The sequence below is a fragment of the Diadema setosum genome, chromosome 19 (genome assembly GCF_964275005.1).
Source record: "Diadema setosum chromosome 19, eeDiaSeto1, whole genome shotgun sequence".
Classification (NCBI taxonomy): Eukaryota; Metazoa; Echinodermata; class Echinoidea; order Diadematoida; family Diadematidae; genus Diadema; species Diadema setosum.
In genome coordinates, this window is record NC_092703.1 from 20,275,697 (window position 1) to 20,302,813 (window position 27,117).

Below are 27,117 nucleotides of genomic sequence, written 5' to 3' on the forward strand. Positions count from 1 at the left end.
TGAAAGTATGCAAGTAAACAAGTATATACAGCCGCCTATTTGATAAGGGAAATTTCCCCCAAAAATCATGGTGTAGTTTATGAAATAGCGTGCTAATTTGTGAATTAGCGGGCTATTTGGTTTGCATCTCCATCAGCCCGAAATGTTCTTAGTCCCATCATTCAAACCAGGCGCTGAAACCACAGAACTCTACAGCTGAGCGAGCCGAGTAAAGATGCAGAGTACGCATGTATCAACTTCCGGCTAATTTCCCAATTGGGCTGTTTTCAAGCTGATGAAGAAGCAGATTCATAATATCACACTGTTTTCCTAAACTTCAAAATAGCCCACGAGTTTGAACTTCGGTCTGATGAAGACATGGCTGATGATGTTGTTCTCAATAACGGAAGGATTGCTTGAGGTGATAACCACTAATGTAAGCAAACTTGATTCCAAGTATATTGAAATACATCAAGTATGTACATATAGATGGCGTATCATGTTTATCAGATTCACTGAGGAAGCATATCCATAAATTTTAAAACGTCAGTAATCACTGCCCATTATCGAGGGGGGTGGGTATAGTTCATATCCTCTCCTTCAGCAGCCAATTTGGGAAGCAGCGATGTTTTATGTGTGCCGTCCTTCCTTTAGTACATAGTTGGAATGGTCCTTAGCTGATGTGTGATCCATCTCTAGCAGCTACTGGGAATCATTAGGCACTCCGGTATTTTCTCTGTATACACATGTTGCTATTACTTGGCATGGGAGGCTTAAGGGGGTGGGCTATCAAGCTCTTTTCTCTGAAAGGGAAATGTGCCATCAAATAGTGTAGTGCTTAGTGAACCTCAACTGCTACTCTATAAACAATTGGTCACGTGATTACAAGGGTCAGGGGTCATTGGCGCTTGAAATAACCACAACGTCCAGGCTTGAAGGCTTGGTCTTACTGCCCAAAAGTCACGTAAACGCATGAATCATGCAAGAAATTTGGTTTTGCGTGCTTGTCCGTCGAGAATTTTCGCTGATTTAGGCGATTATGATCACCGATGTATTGCGCAAGAACTACAGAAAGATCACGCAAAAATCACAAACGAACCACACTTTCAGCGCATAGGCACGCAAACGCCCCAAATAAGGCGAATTCATGGTTGAGCGTGATGACTGAGGTCCACGGAAAACCATGTATAATCTGCCCATTATCACTAATGAACTGCGTATGGATCGCGCATGATTCGCGCATGAACGCGACAGCGGCAACGTTTTTGTGAACGATCACTGATATTCCATGCATATTTCGCACATTGTTCGCGTAAGAACTACGCAAACTATGCAAAAATTACGTAAAACAACGCAATACTGCGTAAACTTTTACGCGAAGCAGAGTTTTGAGCTACTCATAACCTGGAATCGCGTAAAGCGCTGATCCGGCACACATCGGCGGACAACAAAGAAGGTTCCACGTCAGACAAACGTGCAAATGTGCAAATCGTGCATGTATCGCGTAAGGCTCAAATTTTTTATGTGATTCATGCGTTTACTCGACTCTTGGGGCAGTGTGACCGGGCCTTTATATACAGTAGCTCATGTAAGCATAAAATTACTTTAGTTGTTTTGCAATAAAACTTTATTTCAGTAGGGAAGCTGGCTTATTAAAAGTTAATTTAATTTTGTTATAGGCAAGACCATATAATTTTGGTACAAGTAAGCAAAACTTGGTACAAGTAAGAAAATTGCACAAAAAAAAGAAAGGTCAGGTCTATATATATATATGCTAAAATGTTTGAACGAGATAAGAGGCATGCTCTTGGAAACATATTAACCTTTATGTGCACATGACAATAAATACTGAAGAACTTAGGATGCCCAAATCATTCTTTTCATTAACTTCTTTATGATGCCTCCTTTCCTTTCTAATAGTGATAAATCATAATGCCCTGACTTGTTTTTCCTCCAGATTTGCCCAGTACTATGATATTGTCGAAGGCATGTGAGAAGATTATAAAACTTTGATAGATACTTGAATAAGAAAGGGGGGGGGGGAGGAATTGAAGTCCCAAAATGTATACACAATCATCACACAGGATATTTCTTAACAAATTCAATGTGTGCCAGTGACCGCCTGAATGAGGACAATTTGTGGAAACATCAATAGGTCTTAAAAGAGAAGCCCGACTGCTGTTGCGAAAGCACTATTGGACGTTTGTTAAAGAGCAGCATCCGTCAGTCAGCCGCGGAATGTTAGATTAGCGACGGGTCTCAGGCGCCCACCTTGGGCAGATTCCTGGCACAGATCATCAGGGCTCGTTGCTGACCGGATACGAGAAACGGGCACCGTCTGATGTGGATGGGGAGCAAGTGTGAGCCGATCCGCTGACTTTCCAAAAGAAGGGGGTGGGGTGGGGCAAGTCGACTGTAATATTGGAAGGGGAAATACCTCCGTGGCTGCCTGTGAATCACTGTGCGGTACTGTCATATTGCAATTTCCTGGAAAATAAATAACATCCGCAGTGTTTCGCGGCTCAAATCCGCTGAGTTGTAATGACACTGACATAAGGTTACTACAGGCATGCCTGCATCATTCCCCCTTCCACGCAGACCTCTGCATCTATGCTCCGGTGTTTCACAGGGACGACAGGGGCAGTTTTACTCAGGGCCAAAACAGGGGAAAGTGCTCTTTGCGAGTGTTCATGCTGGGTAGTTCACTCGGCTCATCTCTGTACAGTTTAGAAGTGACTTCCAAAGAGAACACGCCATGCATACTGTAAGTAGTGGACATGTCTATAGTGACTTTATTCCAGGAATGTGTCATGCTGTGTCTAAGAGTGGGTAGCTTTCTTCTTTGAATTTGTTTTGTCTCAATGCCACATCAGCAGTGGCACAAATGTTGAACCTGCTGAAAGTGAATAATTATTATATAATTACTCTGTATCAAAGTTTCTTCTAAAACTGGTTCAAGAATGTAGCCAATCAGAATCATTGTAATGAGCAATGTGTGTGCTATTCATTTTTTATGCTTATAAATGCATGGGAGTGCAAAAAGTGTGACGAAAAAAGTGTGATGCCTCTCACTGACATCACAGTATACGCTTAAGTAGCGCTCACTCAGTTATAAACGTGAGTTCAACCACAGATTTACTGTAAACACCATTTCAAGTTTGTGGTCAGTATTTTTAGAACAATCCTGCAGACATCTTGGCTTTTGAGTAAGTTCTTCATGTAGCTATGTGGTATTTACCCTGAAAGTAAATGAGAAATAGTTCATAGACCCATTTCATAAAACAGATAATGCACAGGTTCAAGATCATGCTGTTCATTGAGAGATGCAGCACACTCTCGGGTATTCAAAATGTCATGCAACATGCAGGAGCCATGTTGCAGCCAAGTGCATATTGCACACCCTCGAGTGGGCTGCATCTCCGCAAATGCACTCCTAACTGTGCAGTATTCTGTGCAGTATTTGTATACTTTACTATCAAACTCTTCAAAGGATTAACTGCTATTAGAGAACACTCACAAATTTTTCATCATACTGTGTACTCAACAACACTTGATCATTACTACAATTCAGAAAGGGAGACATACAACTTGTATATACACATTGTAAATTTTGCCACATCATGAGCTGCGGGCTTCAGTTGTTGTTGTTTTTAATTGATTGATGATATACCGTCGTGGACATGTTCAGTGTGTGAAATACCTTGGACTTCTGCCCAGTGGAGATTACCTGATTGATAGTGCTATCAATTTCATGGTAATGACCTTCTGCCTGTAAAGCCATGTAATGAATTCCATGAATGCAGATCTCATGTAATCCTGTGTTTATTGCACGTTGGAGTCATAAGTACTGGTTAATTCCAAACAGAATTGCACATTATTGTAATGTTTGTTGACGAGAGAAACCTAATCTTTATGATGTATGTGAGGAGATTTTGCATTATTTCACCTGTCCGAAAAGTCAAGTGAGTGGGCAGTAGAATAAAGGATGCTGTGTGACCTTTTATCACGAGGACTGCCAGAGACGAAATGGATTTGAAGAAGGTATTTGAGTGAATTTATTGTCTATTTTTAGCCAGGGAAGGCATTTTTCTTTTAAAAGGTCACGCAGGGCAGGCATGTGCAGAAAGCTGAAGACATTCTTAATGGCCCTGCCACATGCTGGACAAGTTATTAGCCGACCTCAGACAAAGTGATTACATTGTCTGTAATTGGGACAGTCTACAGTCATTGCCGTGCATCTAGACAGGTCCAGATGCTTTTTGGGACTAATTAAAAGCATAAATGTGTTGATGAACCCATCTGGTTTTGAGATTGCCCACACTTCGAGATGTGTGTGTGGGGTCATTTTGTAGGGATGTGGTGATGCTTGGTGCGTTTTACTGTAGTCTTAATTTCAGGGGTTTTTTTTCCCAGCATGATTTCGAAGCTATGTTAGTGTGTCTTTCCTACAAATGTTTATCTGTTGGTGTATTTTACGTTGACTACGGAATCCACAAAATTTTCTGTTGTTTAGGTGAAAAATTGATCTGCCTTTTACAGTGTCTGTAATCTGAATTTATTTGCTGGTGGATACATACATTGTACAAGGGCAGGGCTCCACACTAGCATTTTTCTCTGGTCGCCCGTTCGGGCCACTATATCTCATTTGAAATTTTCGTGGCCCCAAATAAAAGCAAAATCTAACATTTCATTTTGAATTTTAGCTGCCCAATGGAACCACCTAAAATTAAGCCTTTTGGAAACTTTAGTGGCCTGACATATTTTTAGTGACCCCGGACCACTGGACAACCACTGATGTTGTGCCATGAGGGGACTTCACATGATCCAGTCAAATTGTAGAGACAAATATCTGGCAATACATTGTTCTCTTTATGATGGATACCAGTTAGTGTGATTCTCCTGTTGATTGGATTAGATTAAAAAACAAGCAAACTAAAAAAAACTGTTAATTCACTAGAATTTTTCACCTCTTGAGGAGGTAAAGGTATTGTGGTCCGTCTGGTCAAATGTATTCTGCCGTAAACAATTGCCCCACGAAGTCCCAGATACCGCATTACTGTGGTTAGGTGTTGTGTCTCTTTGTAATTTCCACTTTTCTCATTTATATGCTAGTATTTCATAAGCTGTACCAAAAACTTGTCTGTCATTTGAATTAAATTTCACTGTAATTCAGTCTGCAGGCAGAATCATCACAATCCACTGAATTCCTCAATTTTTAACTTATTCTTGTCAGTTTGCAATGCATTTTAAAAAGGAGATATAAATATAATGCTTCCCTTCAAGTTGACATATCCTTCTGACATTGTACAAATGTAATTGATAATGAAGGGTAATATACTATACGAGCTGAAATTTTCGCGTACAGATATTTTCGCGAATTGCTACTTGGAGGACATTTTCGCGTGTTGTTAATTTCGCGGTTACGAGGGTCTAACTGAACTTACTTAATTGCGCATTGTTATTTTCGCGGTTCGAAGGCGATTCGCGAAATTCGCGAAAATAAAACCACCGCGAAAATTTCAGCTCGTACAGTAGATTGCATATATGACGTCATGATCTGTAGTAGTCTTGTGATCCAGTAGTCTCATCACTAAAATTTTAACAAATTCATTACTTGTGGACTGATTGTCCGATTTTCCTCGAACTCTCTGTGATGTGTTCTGCTAATATTGCTGCATTCACTCAATCCACGTGTATGTTTGGGGTTTCACTACCCTGTAACTACAGCCATCTGATATGTCTTTAGTTGCAGGATGTGCGGTGGAGTTGCCAATTTGATGAGGCCAAGGTGATGATTTTTGCCGCAAAATTCCCTCAATGCATGGAGCAGAGAGAATTTAACCCTGTTTTATTGCCAACCAAATGCAGGGGTCGTGCAATTTCGGAATACTCCCTGACCATAACAACAAAGCGATGGTAGTTGGATAGAGCAAAGATATTGATATGTGGCGATTGAGCCCTGCACTTGTTTTTCTCGCTGCACACATCCCATACACCATGATTGTTCCTTGCCGTAGCTAGAGGTCAACCTTGGTGTGCTGGCGTCCAGTCAAGAGTTGTGGTGTTCTCTTTCGTCTTAGCTGGAAAAAAAAAAAGAAGAAAATGTATTTTACTTTCGACAATTAGCACTTCAGTCTCATATCAAACTTCTCATATTGATTTTATTCCCTCAAGTATGATATTGCTGTGTGACAATCTGCTTTGGAAAAATGCTGAATTATGTATTGTGCTTAGAAGGTGTTTATATAGCACAGACTATAAATTAAGATGGAGGTGATGATCATCTTCCTTTGGTCCCTGGTTGTTAATTTAGTGTACTTAAATGTTATACGGGGGGGGGGGGGGGGGGGGGATATTACCAGGAGCTGAAAATTCCATATTTACCCAAAATGTTTGCTGAAGAAGTTGCTTGACGAGGCCTCGGGGGATGGACACTCTCACCTTCCATGGAGAATGGAGTGACAAATTGTAAATTGATTTTTATAAAGGAGCACCCCAGGTATGACAGGACAATATGAAAAGTTATCGGTGTGTTTATTGTCAGTATAGGTGATTCGATGCCTGCCATTGAGACAGGAAACAAAAACCCTTAGCATCAGGGTAAATTGTTTTCTTTTAGGGAGACACAAGCTAGACACAATTTCAATTTCATGAGTGTTTGCTTTAGAAAACAAGTATTTGTGTCTGTGAAGAGCATTTCAAATTAATTTTCTCTTCCTATCCACTCAATAAATAAGATCAAAGAGACAGTTTTAATCTTTGTCAACAACTCATCTGAATTAAGCCATAATGTGCCAATCTGAATACTTGCCTCGGACAGAATATAACACTTGTGGAGTATGGTGCACACGGTTATTTTCTTTATTCATAAGTCACTTCACAGTTACAATAAATAGCAATGGTCTGCATTGGCTCGTGAACCATAGACTTTTTGAAGACATGGATCACTATTTTGATTAAAAGAGAAGTTGAAAACAAGAAAAAGCTAAAGTTTATAAATGCGTGATTAAAAACAGAGCATTTCATGGATGAGGTATGGAAAATAACTACTATATTGTATTGTGTAAAGATCAAACTTCACACAATACAATGTATAGTCATGGTCAGTATAGTGCTTGACAATATTTGCATTGACAATGCTGAAATGGAACCAACTTAGAACTTCATGCAGGGCAAGATTGTGACTCACAAGTAATTGAAATAATCTTGGATTTGATTTAGATAGGATTAGAGTCAGAGGTCGAGTTCAAATTCTAAGGTTGCATTCTCAGTGAGATGCAATAGCTGTGACACAATACCTGTGAAGAATTCAAATGATCAGACTGCATATCAATTGGTATTCATGAATAAAAACAAACGCTTAGGGATTTGAAAATTGCATTGCTACATCTGTACATTTCCATCAATAACCTTTTGCTTCTCTTTGCATGTATACATGCAAGTTGTATCTGAAATTAATGTGAAACAGTTATTTCCTGTTATATGTGAAATATATGTGAAATATGTATACATATATATGTGTGTGTGTGTGTGTGTGTGTGTGTGTGACCTGACAAAAGAATATTTATATATTCCATACTTGATGTATAAAGTGACTTTCCAAGAACAATAGAAGTTTATATAATACAGTGTATGTGAAGGAATGTCTAATATTTACAAGTGTAAATGTCAGGTTTTTCTAGAAATACAGGTTCACTGGCATTTCCTGGGGTTTTATGTAGTCTAAAATTACGGACATTATAGATGTGTGGGTGTACAATCTTACAGTACACCACCCACACTGTTGTCGTGCCCTGGTTTAGAAGCAGGGTTCTGGGAATCCAGTCCTTAGTGGCATATTTATATAATATTGACTGGCTTCGAGGGAGATACCAGAAAATATTGCCCAAACTGAAAGAATATTGCCCGAGTCGAAGACGAGGGCAATATTCTTTCAGTGCGGGCAATATTTATCTGGTATCTCCCTCAAGGCCAGTCAATATCATAATTATTACCTATCCCCTAGGTAAATTAAGAGAATATGTGAATACAGCTATACGCTATATAGATCAAGCCACATTTGACTACCTGTAGATCATCACCAACATGTCAAATAATTGAAAAATTGTTCATCAATGTATATCATTCAACTCCAACTTCAAAGATACATATGTAGTTGTAACAGGCGAACTTCAAACATCTGAACGCTTTTACACTTTATTTTTGCTTCTGTTCCAATTTGGAGAGTTGTAATAACTGATGGTAACTGTGCAGTTAGTCATTGTTTGACGCGTCGTGCTGCTGGAACTAGTGGAAGTGGTCGACCTTGTATGAGTTGATTTATCGGCGTTCTCCTGCGGTGAGTGTAATCGACACGCAGCGACGTCCTTGAATGTTTTCTCTTCGTGGTCGATCGGAATGTTTACATGAGGTGGGAAGAGAAGGAGTGGAATCTCTCTTCCCACCTCCCTGTTTTACAGTGCACTCCCGTTATAACGAACACGCGGTTATAACAAAACTCTGGTTATACCGAAGTAAAAATTTGGGCTGCAATGTCATCCACTCTATGTATTTCTATCGTTTATTTGTTCGGTTATAACAAAATTCCGATATGACGAAAGAATAACTGCCGGTCCCGAGGATTTCGTTATAACGGGAGCCCACTGTATATGTAAAAACCCGGATGCTCGTAATATGCTCTAATATCGCCCGCTGAACTCCCGACCCTGCAAAATAACAACTGTAATTGCCTCGCAAAACTACCTCGTATAGGTAATAATTCTTACTGTGTACAGAAGGAGTAATGACTTGCTGTAGTACTTAATGCAATTCCCTTGTGCCGTGTAGGTGTTTTATGCGGTGTACACACAATGACAACAAGTTGGTGATGGTAGATTATTGCCCCTACTGACAAAATGTGGCATAGAGCTTTGTCATTTGCTTTTTACAGAAGGCATCAAGAAAAACAAACAAAAAATGTCTTTAGTGAAAATTAACTAAGAGACTTTCTCATTGGAAATTATGATGTGTTTAGACACCACAATGTTTTATTATTCTGTTCTCACTGTAACAACAAAAAAAGGTAAGAATTGCAAAGTTTTTACAATGGAGAAATGGTGTTTACATCAATTATTGTTCTCACTGCACAACAGGTATGAGGAATCTGTTTTATGTGGCAATTGCCATGATGACATTTGATGGAATGGAAGCTGGAAAGCAGCTCCATTGTGCAATGTGAAGAGAGAATTATGAAAGGGAGACTCTACTCTGTATTCAAGTTGCCTTTAACACCTCATTTGCATATATATGCTAATTAAACGTGATGATGTCATCACCTCACAAGATTTATTTCATAGTTATGACATTTCTGAACACAACTAAAACCACATTTTAGAAATATGATGATAACGGATAGATTGTTGAACGTTTGAATGCAAATTAGATATAGTCTTCATCTACTCTGTAAACCCCCTTGTAGGAAGACCAAGAGATGCGGGAGATTGAGTTGACAAGCATGGCGGCTGAAGGGCTGGAGAAGGCCGATCCATCCTGCTTTGAGCTACTCAAGGTCTTGGGGCAAGGATCATTTGGAAAGGTAAGTGTGGCACTTTGATTTTATTATTACTTTTTTTTTTTAAATTTAGTGGTAATATGGTACCTCTTAACATTAATGTAGCCCTTTCAAACAGACCCTGAAATTCTGCCAAAAAAAAAAAAAAAGATTGTTCATGCACATGGATATATGGGAAATGGGATATGAACTTTGTGATTTAAGTGCATGAGGCACCACTAGTCAGTCAACTTGAGATAAGATAGTAAATTAAAAGTAGGGCATTAGAGACATTGGCGTCAATAATTGAAGTGCAGTGATGTGTTTCCCTCATGAGGGCTCCCTCTGAAGCTTCAGTGACCTTATTCTGTTCAAAGGTTGCCATCACCTCACAAAAATCTGTTAGGGCTACAGCGTTTTAAAGATGGGATTTCACTCGCCCGTATTAACAGAACATCCTGCCATGTCCCTTGTAGTACCGTACCTGCAGAGAGGAACTTTTGTCCACTTTGATTTTGTGCTGTCTTCATTCCAAATTATATTTGCAGTTTGTAGCCTCAGCTCTGGTTTCGTAGAATCGAAAAAATTAAGCCTTTTGGTGTCGTGGAGCTTTAGAACACAAGCCTACCATGTGATCCTTGTTTTGAGTTGCAACCCCCCCCCCCCCCAAAAAAAAAAAAAAAAAAAAACAAGAATAAATTATGTATGAAGCACTTTCAGAAAGTCTTCCTTGCCAACTGACAGTTGCATTGATGTGTGAGTAGACAGTTTAACCCTCAATTTTTATGACGCTAAAAGCAATGCTATGGGACTACGGTCATCTTTCTTGTGGTTTTGTGTTAAACATTTAATACCCTCTTTCTTAGAATTTATACATGTGGCAATTGTTACTTTAAGTACTTTACTAATCACAGCTTAAATTGCAACATTAAACAACTGTGAACATTTTAGACTGCAATCAGTTTAGACTTACAATCATAATTAGCTCTGTTCACACAGGTATGCTTATGTAAAAAAAAAATAAATAGTGTTTGTACGAATTCACACACATCATTTAGCTCCTGCTGGCTCACCTCTAGTCAGCAAGGGACATTGGACAATAGAGATCTCTGTTGCTCTGTGTTCACACTTGCATTCATACTTGGAATAATGGGAGAGGAAAGACCCATTTTCAGTTTGGGATTTAATCAGTAATGAGTATGATATATGACCTGCAACAACAAAAGGGTCGGGGGAGGACGATTTTCTGAAAATGACATGACATTATCCCCTTACTTTTTCGCTTAAATTTCATATATAACATGACTCATAAAAGTACTCTGTTGCAGAGATATTGGTGATTTTGTGAGACCATGTTGAGTGGTCTAGGAAATCAGCGTTTTGAGAAAACCGCCTTCAATGTTTTCGTTCCGACGCAATTGTGATCAAGGGGAAGCAATACAGTTTTCACCTCTTGACAATAAAAGGTCTGCTCATAGCAACTTCCGCAATGTTCATTCAAGCTTTTAGCGCCAGTGGTCTACGCACGACCAATCAGTGACCAGGGTGCCACGCACTAACCAATGAGATCAATCGCTCGTTGCTAGGGGCGGTGTCTATCTGCGGCGCTAAATCCAAATCTTCGGACATGTTTCTGTTCCGTTGAAAGTCAGAAAATCGTGGCTTAGAAAAACGCTAATTTCTTGCCTTTCCTTTGATTATTTAGCTTCGAAATTTCGGCAGATGATAGACAATACATTTATGGACTACAGAATTTTGCCAAAAACTGAAAATCCTATCGTTTTGACCGATTTAGATGATCTTACTTCAAACTCAATTTTCTCGGCTCAGTCGTTAGAGACTTTAGGATCCTTTTGTTGTAGCGAGTCACATATGGAGAGCTAGACAAAAATCCCAAATTTGCCCGGCAATTTGGATCATAATGCTAGTTGCAGTAATTTATGCAATTTTTTATTTCCGCACATGTTCCAAAGGAAAAGAACATTTGGATTACAGTGCAAAAAGTTCAAAAGATGAATCACAGTGATTTAACTCTGTGTGAGCTGCTGCAGTGTGTAGTACTATAATGACTAGGATCCGTGGGACATTAGCTACGAAAGATTTATTAGAAGGCACACAGAATGCAAAGGAAGTGAACTGTTAGAACGGGTCATTATGAATGGAAGGAGCAAAAAATAAAGGAGAGACGGTGGAAATTTTAAAAGTAAATTCATGTGATAATGATGACACAACTTCATGTAAAGTGAAGTGAAGATTCTGGCATCCCATAAAAAAACATACGTTTGGCAGGAAAGAGGTCATTTGATAATTATGACAATAGTGTACACTTCCATAGCGCAACAATCGCATCAAAGAGATGCTCATGGCACTTTTAGGCTTTAAGGTTAAGAAAAGAAAGAGGGGAAAAGGGAAAAGTATATGAAACAATTTTGTTTTTCCTGTGACATATTAAACAGATATGTTTAAAGAGAAGTTCTGCCTCAAATGATTCCAATGAGGATGTCCGGCAAACGGTGATAAGGATATCATTCCAAATTTTTGGTCCAGTGTGGGAAAAAGAATGAGGTCCCCATGAGTGCTTAACTTCAGGTCATACGAAATGTAAAAGAACTCGATGATCTGAGCTATGTGAAGAGGGTTATAACAATACAAAAAATTCTGAAGGTACTAGGTGCAGTTGGGTGGACCACATGATAAAACGGAAAGAGCAATTTTGAAGATAATTCTCTTTTCAAGAGGAAGCTTATGGAGAAAACGTACACTGGTGTAATGTGAGCAGTTTCCCTGGTATAGGTCAGTAATCTTGCAGCAAAGTTGTTGATGTTGACATGCGGGTATACCACATCAGTCACTAAATTCACATCTTTCTTAAAAATGAAGAACCTTTACTCCTGTCACTGTCAGAATGTATCAAAGATAATTTGTTCATTCACACTTACTGATATCTTCTCATACAAAATAAAATCCAATTCCTGCTCAACAGTAGCTGACAGCATAGGAGTCTAATGGTGCCATTCCTTATATGAATAATGTGAGAATTTGAGTTCAGGTTTGATTTCAAATTTAGGTGACCCAGTTACATGTACTATTAGGTGCACATGGACACCCAATGAGTCTTTTATAGTTTTTTGTATGCTCATTTCAGTATTTTGCTACTATAAATATATAACATTTCTTTTCTTTTATTAAAAGACTTTTCTTGATATAGAACTTTGAATACTGTAAAACGAGGAATGTTCGCGTGCCTTTTAATTTCCCGAATTTCGCAAGCCCCAAGATTCGCGAAATTTAAATGCACGCGAAAGTTTGTGTCTACACTATGTGCATTGAATGACAGTGGCAGTTCGTGAAAATTTCATGCCGCAAAAGAGGCCGTCAGCTCCAATTCGCGAAAAATTCATGCCGCGAATATGTCATGTTTTACAGTATCTAAAAAATTTGTTTACAGGTTCTGGGTCAACCAAAATTTTTGTTGATCAAACTAAAATGATAATTTTCAGGTTAAAAAAAAAAAAATCGATATGTATATTTGATCCAGCTTAAAGGTAGGGAATCCCATTCGCATGCCTTAAATGAAGAGTTGTATAAATACAGTGGTATGTTGAAGAGAGTATCATTTTAGAAACTCCCATAAAGTATTGAAAGTGGAAGGTAACATTTAGTACATTTTTATTGACCATTAGATTTTGAATTGAATTTTTTTCGGGGCTCACCGTAAATTCCAGTACATTACTAGGCTACCTTTGCAGACTCATGCACTGCATGTGTGTCCATCATGTATATTTTGTGAAGAAAGTTCATCAAAACTTACAAACATTTCTATATACATTCTTGCCACACACTCTATATGTTATTGCATCAGCTCTTATACTTCTAGATTTGTGTTTATAGATAAAAAATACAGAAGACTGCAACAAAAAGGCTTAAGTGTGGCTGACACACAGAACTACTGAGTGGTTAAGTTTTGTGCATTATTCAAATTGTAGATAACTGTTGACTTCCAAATTTCTCAGCAGTGGCCTAAACAAGTCCCCTGAGGTTCATATTTAATGTTTTGCTGCATTTTTTTGAGGTCTGTAAAAGGTATCCCCTACCTTTAAGGGGGGCATTGTGTAGGTACAAGCAATGTCAGGCAGGAAAGCATGATTGAATGGGATATAATGAAGTTGAAAGCATTAAGGAGACACAAATTGTCTCCCTAAGGTCATGTGTCTCCTTAAGAAAGTAATTATGATCATATAATGTCTCCCCAAAGCTGGGTGTATAAAATATATAAGCAATGCGTTATTGTCCCAAATGGCCACATCTCTATTATTGTGTGGTTCATGGTCTGCACAGCAAGTTGGTTACTTTGTTTTCAGATATCAAGCTTACAAAAGTCCTTGGATTATATTTATACATGTTGTGCATAGTTGATTGATCAGAACATATTTTTGATCATTTGGCTGGAGATTCATGTGTGTGTGTGTTTGTGTGTGTGTGTGTGTGTGTGTGTGTGTGTGTGTGTGTATGTATGTGAGCAAAGATGTGCCATAGCTGTAATTATGCAGCCCCTCTCTCACTACATGTGGGGACATACAGAGAAAATGGATGACTGACCAGGTTGGATGGGATGATTCATCTGGCTACAGTATCTGTCGGATATCCTGTTGTTTGAGAGAGTGCGTCCACTGCCAGTTTCCTGTGAGTGAAATTCAACCACTTCAGCTTTTTATTTGACTGAGGAGTTACCATGTGTGATACTCCTCAATTTTTTCTTCCTCTTTTCTCCGCCCCCCTCCCCTTTCTGCCTTTCTCTCTATGTGTCTGTTCTCTGTAAAAGCACTTCCATGTTATCAATATTTGATGTCAAATTTGTCGCAAGGGAACCGTGCTTAACACATGTCACGGCAAGCCGAGAGCCTGATAGTGAGATTTTTCGGATCGTGACTTGGCCTGATGGGGCACCCAGGTAAAAATGCGTGATGTGGAAGCTGCATTGAAAATATTCATCATTTGCATCTAGCATGCGTGGTTTCAGCATTTCATTACATCAAACAGTCAAACATATACATTTGTATGCGTGTGTAAGTGTGTGTGTGCTTTATGTATTTGGGACAAATGGGGGGGGGGGGGGCAGAGGGATAGAATAGTAATCTGCAAAAGTCAATTTGTTGGATTGTCAGATGTGATTTGGACATGTTGCTTCCAGACCAAACACTGGCATAAAGGTCGAATCCATCATGTAGGTAGTTGGCTGTGAAATCTTATAGTTATATATGTACACATTCTCTGTGAGTTCAGATATTTTTCATTAGATGTCCTTGGTATCCCCAGGGCAGTTTGGAATCACGAATATAGTCAAACTGAATGTTTTAACATAATACATTATAAGTACATGTATTACTTTAACATTTTGCGAATTGGGATTTGTAAGTCAATTTCACGAATAGTTAAATTGCCAAGCAAGACATTCCCGACTCAGATACGACTTTCAACACACTTGCTATTTGGAGGGCTCTATTTTTGTGAGTTGTTAATTTTGCAATATCAGTACCTACCTTCAATACATATACATACAACACGTGTTATTGGAAGCAATATTTTTGTAAGTTGTTAATTTCGCAAATTCAGTTGACTCCTGAAATACACAAAAATAGTAGTGATATGAAATATATCTTTGTATTATATTTGGCTGAAGTTTACACGTGAGAGGCATAGTCTCCCTGTAAATCTCACTGGGGCCGAGGGGGGGGGGGGGGACTCCTGTTTCCCTTATTTCATGGCGCAGACTTGTGTTACACTAAATTGAGCACCACACAATTCAAGTGTGTTTTGTCTATTTTCTGCACAATGTCATGTGCGTGTCTCATTTTGCACACAATATGACCAGTCAGTTTCATTACGAGGCCAAAGCCTTCATGTGAGGTATGCTCTTGTGCCCCAGTGAGTGAGTGATGTTTGTAAATAAAACAGAAAGAGTATAAAGTAAACTGTAATTCATATATTTTCGCTGATATGTGCATAATTCTTTTACTTTGGTTGTGATGAAAAAAAAAAAGTTTATGATCACTGCTATTACATTATTATGATTGTCTCTGTGTGACTGTTTAAACTGACTGTGATGTGATGAAATATCCATCATCCACAAATTTTGTAAGATGCTATGACGTTCTCTTATGTGTACACACACACACACACACACGCAGATTAACCCGTTGAGAACGGACTGATTTTGCTACGACACGCATTTCCCAAAGACCCCTGCCTGAATATACTTGGGACTCGTTCTCAACGGGTTAACGTGTGAACTTCTATGAGAGTCATGCATAATTAGCTCCTTTTTTTGGGGGGGGGGGGGTATGACATTTTTTTAAAGTGCATTGATTTTTCTGGTGTAGCCATCCAATATATGTCAAGGAGAAATGTGTGCAGTTTATGGCTGAAATTCATGCATCATGAAAAGAAATATACAACAGGAACATGCCTTGATAACTTGTAATATACACACATGAATATGCATGGGGCATGGATATAAATATTTAAAAAGCCAAGACAGCAGTCGTGCAAGCTGAAGAAAAGTTTACTCTTGTGAGAGTTGAATATCGATCAATTCAAAGCACTTTCTCTGGTCCTGAGGACTGGAACCTCAATTCCTCAAAAAATCCACAATCTGATTAAAGCAAAACAAAACAAACACAAACACAAAAACAAGGCAGAAATCAACAAACCTGTGCATTGCCAGTGGTAGCCCAATAGGGTATCTATAGAGAGGGTTAATAAGTTCAATTGGTGCCCAAGGTGTAAAATTCATATTGTGTGTGTGTGTGTGTGTGTGTGTGTGTGTGTGTGTGTGTGTGTGTGTGTACGTATGTTTGTAGCGTGTGTGTGACAACTATTGATGTGAGCTGCTCTGTCGTCGAACTTCAATCAGTAATCGAATGTTTGAAATAGTGTGCACATGTGTGTCTCATTCTTGTGAAGTTTGTCTTCACTTGCATTTCCCGCTTGCTTCATTTGTGCTGATCCGCAAACCACATTTTGTCTGTTTTCATGCGCACACACTTTGATTTTGAAGTATGATACAAGCTGCGCTGTCCCAGCCAGTGGAAACATAAAGAGGATGCCAAAACTGCGTAGGCCAGATACAACTTGAAGTAAATGTACTTTTAACCACAAGCTGCTGAATGCAAGCAGGAAAAGAAAAAAATGCAGGAAATAATGTTAACTTATACAGGTGTCTTGTCTTTGATGTAATAAGACCCTTTCTGCAGTGGATATTTGATTGTGATGTCACAATATACAAGTTGATTGTATGTATCTCAGTTTGTTTCAGCAGCAGCAGTATAGATATCTTGTTCCTCTTCTTTTATTGGTGTTAGCTTGACATTTCAAAGCCTCATTTTGAAGATTATTAGAAGGGACAAAGAATAAAGAAAACAACAACAAAGATCCCATTTTGATTTTTTTTTTCTCATTCTCTGATGGTTAAGCTTTGGCATTATAAATTACCCTAGAAAACTCGATTAGGCCATAGCTTCTGCTCTTGAAAATGCAGTGATTTGGATGTTTTTTGCATGTGCTTACACAGTCACTGTGAACATATCATGAGGAAAGTAGTGAAAATTGTCATGCGAGGATAGAAATGCATAGACTTGATTATGGAAAGCCAGCTGCCCGGGGCCAAAGGAATACAGGCTGCATTTTTCACACCGGAGCAGTTCATTTTGGTGTCAGCCAATGTAGAGGATTTACTCTTGGCATCAAGGGAAAACATGCAGTGTTATCAAATCAGAAAATCCTTGGGTATCTTTATCTTGTTGCTGCCAAATAGGATAATTACCATATCCATTTTCTGGGCAGTTTTTCTTTTTTTCATCCCTTTTTCCCTCTTTTTCTTTTTCTTTTTTCTTTCTGATAATTATTATTATTTTTAGGTAGCCCAAACTGAATAAATTTGGATGTTGGAGGCAATCCTTTGTGCACTGTGTTAGTCTTCTCTGTTGCCTCAAAGTCCAAACTAAAATTCATTAAGAATCATGTGACAAAATCATCACATTTGTCCAGCTTTTGTAATACTTTTAGATGCGCTCATTTTTTCTTTAATCTGAAAAAGAGAAGTAGCCAGCGCTTCAATAGCTTTTCTTTGACTTTGAATTTAGGTACAGAAGGTCTGTAGTCTTTCCTTCCTGCAGTGCCATGTGAAGTGTTGATAGAAACACTGTGTTCATTGCCCCAATCTTCCAGTAGTTTATTACATTTGTAGAAATGTAATATCAGTGAGACTGTTTGGGAAATATTGATCTGAATTGGACACAATTACAGAGTTTAAAATCACATTGTATTGCAGTGGTTTTTTAAATGCCATAGCAATTAGTTAAATGATGTTATGTAATTCAAGTAATCAGTCTATTAAATTAGTTATGGAAGAATATCATTTTTTTTTCTTCTTTTTTTGTGGGGGAGGGGGGTGTAAGAAAAACTTTCAGCCTGTATTTGAATTACTGGACCGTAATACCTTCGTTGTTTCAGGTGAACCCAAAGGATGAAAGGGTAAATTATGCACTTCTGTGCAAGCAGGATCCTTTCATGGACTTTCTATGCTTGTGTGTGGTTGTATGTGTATGTGTGTGTGTGTGTGTGTGTGCATGCGTGCATTGTATGTAATGAGACATTGATTGGTCAGCTTCGATGAATGCTGCCATCTTTCTCACCTGAGTCCCTTGGAGTGGGGAAAGGGGGGGGGGGGAGGAGGAGTGTCAATAGTGAGGTGAGATGTGAAGTGAGGAGTTTCTGTGCATTGAGCGTTGGCAGAGCAGGAGAGGGAACGCCAAGAGAACGAGTGATACAGAGAGACACAGTGAGTGATTGAGAGAAAGGAAGGAAAAAAAAAAATGGGGAGAAAATGACTCCCAATCACCACTTTCCCCCCAGGACTGACCGTGTTCTACATGAGTGCATCTTAATCATGAGCTGTCGCCTCTTGCCAGGGCTGAGTAAAAGTGATGCGGCGTCGGCCCGTATTTGGAGAGATACCTATTACAAGGGGGTAATGCAGCAAATGAAAGTCCTACTTGTGTCGAGAGTGGAGGCCCACAGGTGCATAAGTGTTGGCTTTTTTTTTTCAGTTTCCTACAGGTGTGTGAGGGTGAATGACAATGGATGTCAGGGCCCTCCAAAGGGGCAGAAATATGATGCAATATGTGGTATCCTGAGGTACCAAATGAAAATTCGCCTTTTCTATTTGAATTATTATTCTTTTTAGCGCTGTACCCTGTGTTACCAGGGTATGTGTAAAAAAAAAAATTTAAATGTTATCATGCACAAAAATGTTTTCTTGTTTGTGATTATGCAACAAGTTTGCATGCTTGACTGAAAAAAAAAGTAACAATAATGATAAATTCTTGAATAGTTGCCCAGTGAAATTTGTATATTATCATTGTGATTAGATTATACAAGTTGACATGGAAGGAAAAATTGGCATTGGGATCGTTATTGCCATGCTGATTTATGCCAGTGCTGACGATGAGAAAATAGTCGCAAAGACAACATTGCACAACTGTATGATAATGGACACGAAATGGCGCTACACAACGCCATACCCCTGGTTACGACGGTACCCCGGGGTATGGCATGCCAAATCATGTGACAATAGGTGCATTCACATTTGAATTATTGTGGTATAAAATGCCATGGTGGTAATTTGTTGGCACTGTTCTCACTGGCAAAATACTACGCTATTAGATAATGCATTAATTTATGTGGCACTGTAAAACAAGGAATGTTCGCATGCATTTTAATTTTGCGAATTTCGTGAAAGCCAAGATTTGCAAAATTAAAATGCATGTCAAAGTCAAAGAAACGAAGAGTAAAATTTGTGTTAAAAATCCGACAAGAGTTAAGAAAGTCATGATATCTTTAAGTTTCCTTTCCTTCACACAAGAATCAGATATCTGCCAAATTTTCTCTCAACAGATCAGTAAACAGATAAAAAAGGGAAACTTTTGGAAGCAAATAGGCTGTCAGTTTAGAGGTGGATGTCTGCATCTGATTTTGTCTTGGCTTTTAAACTTTAGAGTGGAGTAGTGTAAAGTGTATTTCAGGTTTTTAACACTTGTGCAGTGATTACTTGTGCAATCATTACACTATGTAATCCTGCAAGTAGAGTTGTGTTCGTATCTTATTTCCATTTTCATTTTTGTTGAACACTAGACCAATATTTTGTATGTAATATAACCCCTGTGATGTACTTGAACTAGTTGATTCTAAAATAGCCATTTGCGTAAATGGGGAATTACCATTGTACAACAGCAAACTATTTTGAGCCCAAGTAATGAAATAAAATTGAAAGCAGCAAATCAGGGTAAGTGCATAAAGATGAGCTAAAGGCACTGTTTACTATTGGGAGCAGTGATTAAAGAATTTTAGAGTTATCATATTCGATGCATGTGTAGGTCACTTGTATCACGAAATATCCTACCATATAGAGATTTTGCAATAAAGCCTAAAATATACAGAGATATCACAACTTTTCTCAATAAACCATAACTGCAGATGGTTTATTCTAGAAACATTTTCATAATAACTATTGTTCACATTTTGCATATTTAACAATACTTAACATGGATTTTACTGATGAACAGTTTTACATTGGTTTTTTCTATCCCTAACCCACATTTTAGAACTATTTTCAAGCACTAAAGCTGGGTTTTTATTTCATCTGCAAGTGGTAAATAATGCCTTTAAGGAAAAGGAGAGGAAAAATGCCGCTTCACATTTTGAAGCCAATATATGTATTAAACAGAGTTACATCAAAGAAAGAGACAAGTTCAAGTTGCATTGGAAACTGAGCAAGAAATTAGAAAGTTACTGAATTTATCAGATTCCTGTGTTTTTGTGGAGTAGAGCTCCCCTTTAATGTTGGTTGTGTCAGCGCATTGTTTTCAAAGAATGGCATTCTGTGTTCTACAGGAATGACTCAGATTTGAAGCGTTCCATGGGCCATGGTACCTGCAACAGTTTACGGAAACTGGTGTAATTGTATCCGTCGTAACAGGCTCGGCTGCGTCACTGATGTCTATGATGTGTATGAAGTACCGGGTAATTCATAAGTACAGCTGTATCTTGTGTAGATAAACATACAATGTAGCAAATTGTTGACCGGCACGTGTCGGTCAATATGAGCCCATGATCCTATTGTTTCATTTTTTTTGTGTGTTTTTTTTTTTTCTTAAGCCGCCCTTTTGACATCCTGTCCTATAATTCTACTTGATTTTTGTGTTGTTTATTGTCCAAATTACCCTAAACACATACAAGGGAAAGTCGTATCTTCCAAAGCGTTATCTGTAGGAAGTGATTGATGAAGTATGCATAATACAGGTAACACAAACAGGATCTCTCTCAAAATTTCGTAGAAAATTTTCCAAAGGTCCTTTACAGGAATCTGTCCTGACGCCATCATCTTGTTTAGTGTAGTATATCAACAAGTTTTATGTTTTCAGAGTATTGGTTTGTCTGCTCAAGGACCACAATATATTCCACAAATCTACACATGGCACTATTAATTTATGCACTTGCATAATGTGAAAATTATATAAATCGTCTGAAATATCACTTTAACCTCTCAAACCAGTCAGTGTGAAACAACCTGGGGGGGGGGGGGAGAATCTTACCTTTCATTTATATTTCATGAATGCATATGGAGTAACATCAAATGATGTGTGCTGAAGCTCTTTTAAAATCAAAACTATGGTCTTAATCATATCGATACTGTATGGACTAGAATACTTGCTGTAAACGAAGTTAGTGGGCCACTTTCTACACTGTCAACCACATTCATGTTGGCACTTTGCGACAGACTTTGTCTATAGATGAGCAGCTCGCGTACAGCTGGTTTCATTGTTGTGAGTGTGCTTGATCCAGAATGCAAGGCGGTTTGATTGGGTTGACAACACGGAGTACGTCAGAAACCTTCAAGAAAGACATCTATAAAAAACAGAAAACAAAATGACAAACTGCTGAGAAGCATCATTCGCATGGACACCAGCTCTGAACAGGAATTCTCCTGCGTCATGACTCTGACAATGATCCTGAAAAATTATACTGACACATTTCTTTCTTTTCCCCCATAATGAATCTACACCTGTACAGTGTGTGAGTGGGTGGACAGGAATGTGTTCCAGTGGGTGAACTGAAATATGTGGGACGGCGGCTGACTCACTCCCAATCACAGTGCTCATTGGACCATGTACTGTGCATTGCATTGTGTTCAAAGTTGATTTACCGCACCTGGTTTTCTGACCTTTACAAAGGTAACTGGAAAGTGTCACATACATCTTCTTCTTCTTCTGCTTCATCTTCTTCTTTTTCTCAAAATAATGCCTGCTTACCTTTCAAGCTACTAGAAAATTAGTATTTCAAGTAGTTCATAGGCCAGATAAATTGATACTAATTCAGTTTTAGCAGTGCCCCTATTTCTTCTGGCTTAGCACACAAAGTACACACACACAAATGGATAGATGGGACTGCATATATGATTATAATGGTTCCACATTTGGCAAAATATTGCTTTGTGCATCCCTATTGAAAATGAAGTAACAAAATTTCTGCCTTCATTTCACGTGGCTTTATCCCAGATTAAATCAGATCAAAGTCACAGTGTTGGTGCAGACGCAAAAAAGTTACAAGCACAAAGGTTTTGGAGTTGTTGGTTTATTTTTCTTTCTTTTTTTTTTCTTTTTGCGCAGTCAACACAGGTATTGATATGCAACTGTATCAACGCAGACAAATTTCTCGTATCAACATGCTGTCCATGTGCACACCAACTTTCCTAGTTTGATACATCATCATCAATGAATTTCCTGTATCGAAACTTGCTCAACACCACCACCTCAAATGGTGATTTCCATTGTGTAAATAGGTATGTTGTCAATGTTTCTACCGTAATTAACCCGTTGAGGAGGGGCTGATTTTGCTACAACACGCATTTCCCATAGACCCCTGCCCGAGTATACTCGGGACTCGTCCTCGACGGGTTAAAAGGACTAGTGGGAGAGTGCTCTGACTTAACAGTCATCATTATCATGGTCAAGAGGAATTAGTGATGTAATGCTGTCCGATTATGAGATTGGTTTGTGGGCCCTGCTGTGCCTATCTGTTATAGCCAGTACCAAACCCAATCCATGGAATTTGTAGGATTAATATTTCCTTGGAAGTGATCAGTGTGTATATTGACATGGCCATATTTGACAGTTTGCACCCAACATGGCTGTAATTGGAAGGAGTGTTTGCACCTCTGCGGACCAGCATTCGGTATAGACGGTCTCCGGTTCGGGTTTCATTTCCTACATACTCTGCTGGGAGGGTTTGATCGAGGTTTATTACGAAGAGCCGCGAAGGGTAAATCGCGAGAAAGGGAATTGAGATGTGCGTCATGAGCAGTGTGTTTCTTACTGTGCAGAGAGAGCTCTAGTCATTCTCTTCACCACTCCTGTCATATATTTTTTTCTCCTTCTGTCATTCTGTCTGTTCTTGCCTTCCTTCTTTGTTCTCCCTTCCCCCTCTCACTGTGTCTATCTGACTCTCTGGCTTCCCCTGTCCCCATCTCCCCCTCTCTCTTTTTTCCCTATCTTTTAACCCATTGAGGACGGGCTAATTTCGCTGCAACACGCATTTCCCATAGACACTTGCCCAAGTACACTCTGGACTCGTCTTCAACGGGTTAAATGTTTCTGTCCAATGTTGAATCTTAATCCTTGTTTCACTCTATCTCTCTGTCTCACTGTTTCTATCTCAGTGACTTCTCTGCCTGTATCTCTCCTCTCTCTTTCTCTCACTATTTCCATCTTTCTCTCCTATAAGCTCTGCTCCAATCTCTCCCTGCCTTGATTTAGCCACCTGTGTGATTTCATCTTCCGTCAATTCACGCCTTGATTCATCTCATTGCATCTCATGTAGGAAGTACTGTATATGCCGTTATTTTCGCGTACAGATATTTTCGCGAATGACAAGATCATAGACATTTTCGCGAGATGTTGTTTTCACGAAACAGTGCCGACGCTTACGTTAATGCCCTATTAACAAAGTGCATGGAGACAATTTTGCGTGTTGTTAAATTCGCGATCCAACTGCAATTCGCGAAATTCGCGAAAATTAAACCCTCACGAAAATAACAGCTTATACAGTATATCCTTTTCTTCTTTTCTTTCTTCCTTTTTCCTTTCTTTCATCCTTCTCCATCCCCCTTCTAAAGATTTGATTGTGTTTTTCATTGGTTTTATGTTTTTCAATATTTGTATGGTCTTATTGCAAGGTTTTTCACTTTTAACTCACTTATATCAGGGTTCATTTTATCTGTACAAATGTCCAGCATTCTAACAATCTGATTTCAAATTGAGAGCTTGTTTATGTGTCTTTCTCCATCGAAAGTATCATAACAACCGAACTGTACCTTTCAAATTACAGGTTGATGTGAATACTCCGTCTATCACACGCCACTTTCCCTGCCGTGTTTTTCCGCATCCACTCTCATCTCTTGTGTCATATCCGTCTTCCGCAGAAAAGGGGTCTGTCTATCAGTCCCTGCAGAGCCTTTGCACCAGGGAAATGGGACTTTGTTGGTGTGATGGCGCTACACGGGAGGGATAGGAGGATGCCGCCGAACTTGGTGTCGTGGTGTTATTGATTGCAGCACTTTTCGTTCGACACTGTCCGTGCCGGTTTATTGGCGAGGTCGTTAGCAAACTCCACATGATGTGATTGTCTATGCTGGACCTCCCACCCTTGATGTCTTCATCTTTTCCCCCTCAATTTACTTCCTCCTTCTCCATTCTCCACTTCATCTGCCAAGAACATAAGTAGGCAGAGATTCCTTACCCACATGACCATCAAGGCTAATTTTGAAATCTTTCCCCGACATGACGGCAATTTAGGCCATTTTGTCCCATCTTGTCCTGGTCGTCAAATTGTCAAACCTCTAGTTTGCACATCTTCAAAGTCACGTCCAGTACTTTGCCATAAAAGAAAAACAAAACAAAAACAAAAATGGCATTTTGTGGAGACACTGCCAAGAACAGACCTGCAATTGATGATGACAATAGACAGTATCCCGATGGCCAGCACTGTTTTCATAACTCGTGAAACCTCAATCCGTATGAGCAATTCTCTTTGTAAACCATCATACATGTACAGTGTATGTATCAAGCACATACCCTTTGTGTTGTGTTCTGTGCCATGTTGTCGATGTATACTCTCTGGCATGAATGCTTGGAAAAAAGGTGGTGAATTACAGGATTTTGGTGCTGTGCTTTTTGGTGGCTGTTGGCTGTAAAGCAAAATGTTTCAAAACTGGAAAGTTTCTGGCAATATCAATAATGATACACTCTTACACGAGATGAAATTTTAGTGTTTATGATTTTGCTGAGTATCCATATGCTACCAGTAATAGCATTTTAAACTCACATTAACGGCATCAAATTATCGTAAACAAAATATTTGCATGTTTTCTTTTATGCTTCTGCTGATTTCACATTCTCAGAATAAATTGCAATATTTACTGGAGTAAGTGGAATGAGGAGTGTTCCTGACCACAAGGTCAAACCTTAAAGGCATAATTTACCATTTGCAGATGAAATAAAACCCCGCATTAGTGCTTTAAAATAGTTCTAAAATGTGAGTTTGGGATAGAAACAACCACTATAAAAATTTGAATCAGTAAAATCGTTGTTAAGTATTGTTAAATATACAATGAACAATAGTTATGATAAAAATGCTTCCAGACTAAACTGTCTACAGTTATGGTTTATTGAGAAAAATACAGATATCTCCATATATTTTAGGCTTTATCGCGAAAATTTATATGATAGCATGTTTTGCGACACAGGGTTAACTGACCTACACATATGCATTAAATGTCATGTCTTGAAAACTTTTAAAATCACCTTTTCCAAAGGTAAACAGGACCTTTAAGATAGCTCCTTTTGTCTGTAGATATTCAGTTTAATATAAAACAACACTGTATGAAAAAGAAAAAATCAGATCAATATTTAGTGTTCATGAGAGCTTTCATACGCAAGACTATCCACTCTTTAGGTAAGATGTTTTTTTCCCTCACGTGAGAGAAAAATTGCTTCTTTAAAACTGTGAGAGTGAAATTTCAAGAGTGGTTGAACTGCAGAGATGATGTGAAAATAATGGTGTATTGCTGTTCAATGTCACAAACCATTTTCTGGGCAGTTGTTCAGAGTTGTGTAAAGGTCAGGCCAGAGTATCTTGTGTGTGTTTATAGTTCCTGAAGTTCGTGTCATAAATTGGCCCCCGCTCTGTGCGGAAAAGCACACATAGTCATGTGTTTTGTCATGTGGCAATAAATCCATCTCTAATGTTGCATTGGGGAATGTCTCCCCATGCAATGTCTGCGTGCCGTTGTCTTACGTGCATCCGTGATAAACAGATTTACCCCGCAATGATGATCTATGACGCTGTAAAACATGGTCCTTTGCTCCATTCCCAACCTATTCCCAACTTTAAAAGCATTTTTTTTTTCCAACGTAAAGGAATTTCTCTTATCACGCTTGGTGTTTGATCTTACAGCAGTGGCCCTCCTGTGTAAAAAGACTGGAAACACACTGGAAGAAAGAGAAGGTTTTACTCAACAGAATAAAAGATATTCAATATATGGCACTTCTTCTGCTGCAGCATTTGTGATGAAGACCCAGCAGGACTGGTAATATTGAAAGATGATGACAAATTGTGATGATGAGATGATGTTGATCTAGTGATGATGATGTTGATGATGGCAAGTATTAAGGTGATGGTAATGGTAATGATGGTATTATTTGTGGTAGCAATGCTTGTCATGATGATGATGGTGATGATAGTGATGACTATCGCAACCTTCAAGTGAGGATGGAATGTGTTGAGTAAGTTTTTTTTATTCTTTTGAATGGGAAGAGTATGAGTCTTTGTGCTACCATTCCCATATGACACTATTTATGTATTAATTAACAATTGTCGTTAGCTGCCCATCTATAAGAAGTCCTTAGGCTTGGCAGTATATGACAAGAGAGTAGTATTAAAGAGTGCATAAAGATGATTGAAAATTTGGGAGGGTAAGCATTTATGGATTGTTTTTCAAATAGTTGATGATTCATGATTTCTTGTGTCTCTTTCTTGTGCATGACAGGTCTTCTTGGTCCGAAAGACTTCAGGGAAGGATAAAGGGACAAAATATGCCATGAAGGTCTTGAAAAAGGCTACGTTGAAAGGTATGTACAACTGTATGTGTTGCTTGTATGTCAATTAAACATCAAATGTAAATGGATCCTTAGTTACAGTGAATAGAAATGTTGGGGGGGGGGTGGTGATTGGATTTGAAAACACCTATAATGTGATTACTGTTGATCTCCTGTATAAAGTAAAAGTGATATCCTAGGCCCAATTGTCTTTTGCGTGTTATTATGCATTTTGTAGGCATTTTTGAAAACATTTTTTTTTAATGCTTTAAAAGATAGACACTAGAAAACTATCACACATTAATTAGATCTGACATGCATTCTAATGGATAGCTCATTTTCAAGTTTGGTGCCTCATCAAAAACTAACACCTACAGGATTGCAAAAAAGAAAAAGAAA

General features: G+C 38.7%; 1 protein-coding gene across 1 annotated transcript in view; it reads left to right on the forward strand.

Annotated features, from left to right (window-relative positions):
- Positions 1-27,117, forward strand: part of LOC140242491 (ribosomal protein S6 kinase 2 beta-like) — a 104,297-nt gene that overhangs the window by 27,275 nt on the left and 49,905 nt on the right. The window contains exons 3-4 of the mRNA XM_072322224.1: positions 9,437-9,553; positions 26,670-26,751. Of these exons, the coding sequence (XP_072178325.1) occupies positions 9,437-9,553; positions 26,670-26,751 (199 nt within the window). The remainder of the gene's footprint in view (positions 1-9,436; positions 9,554-26,669; positions 26,752-27,117) is intronic.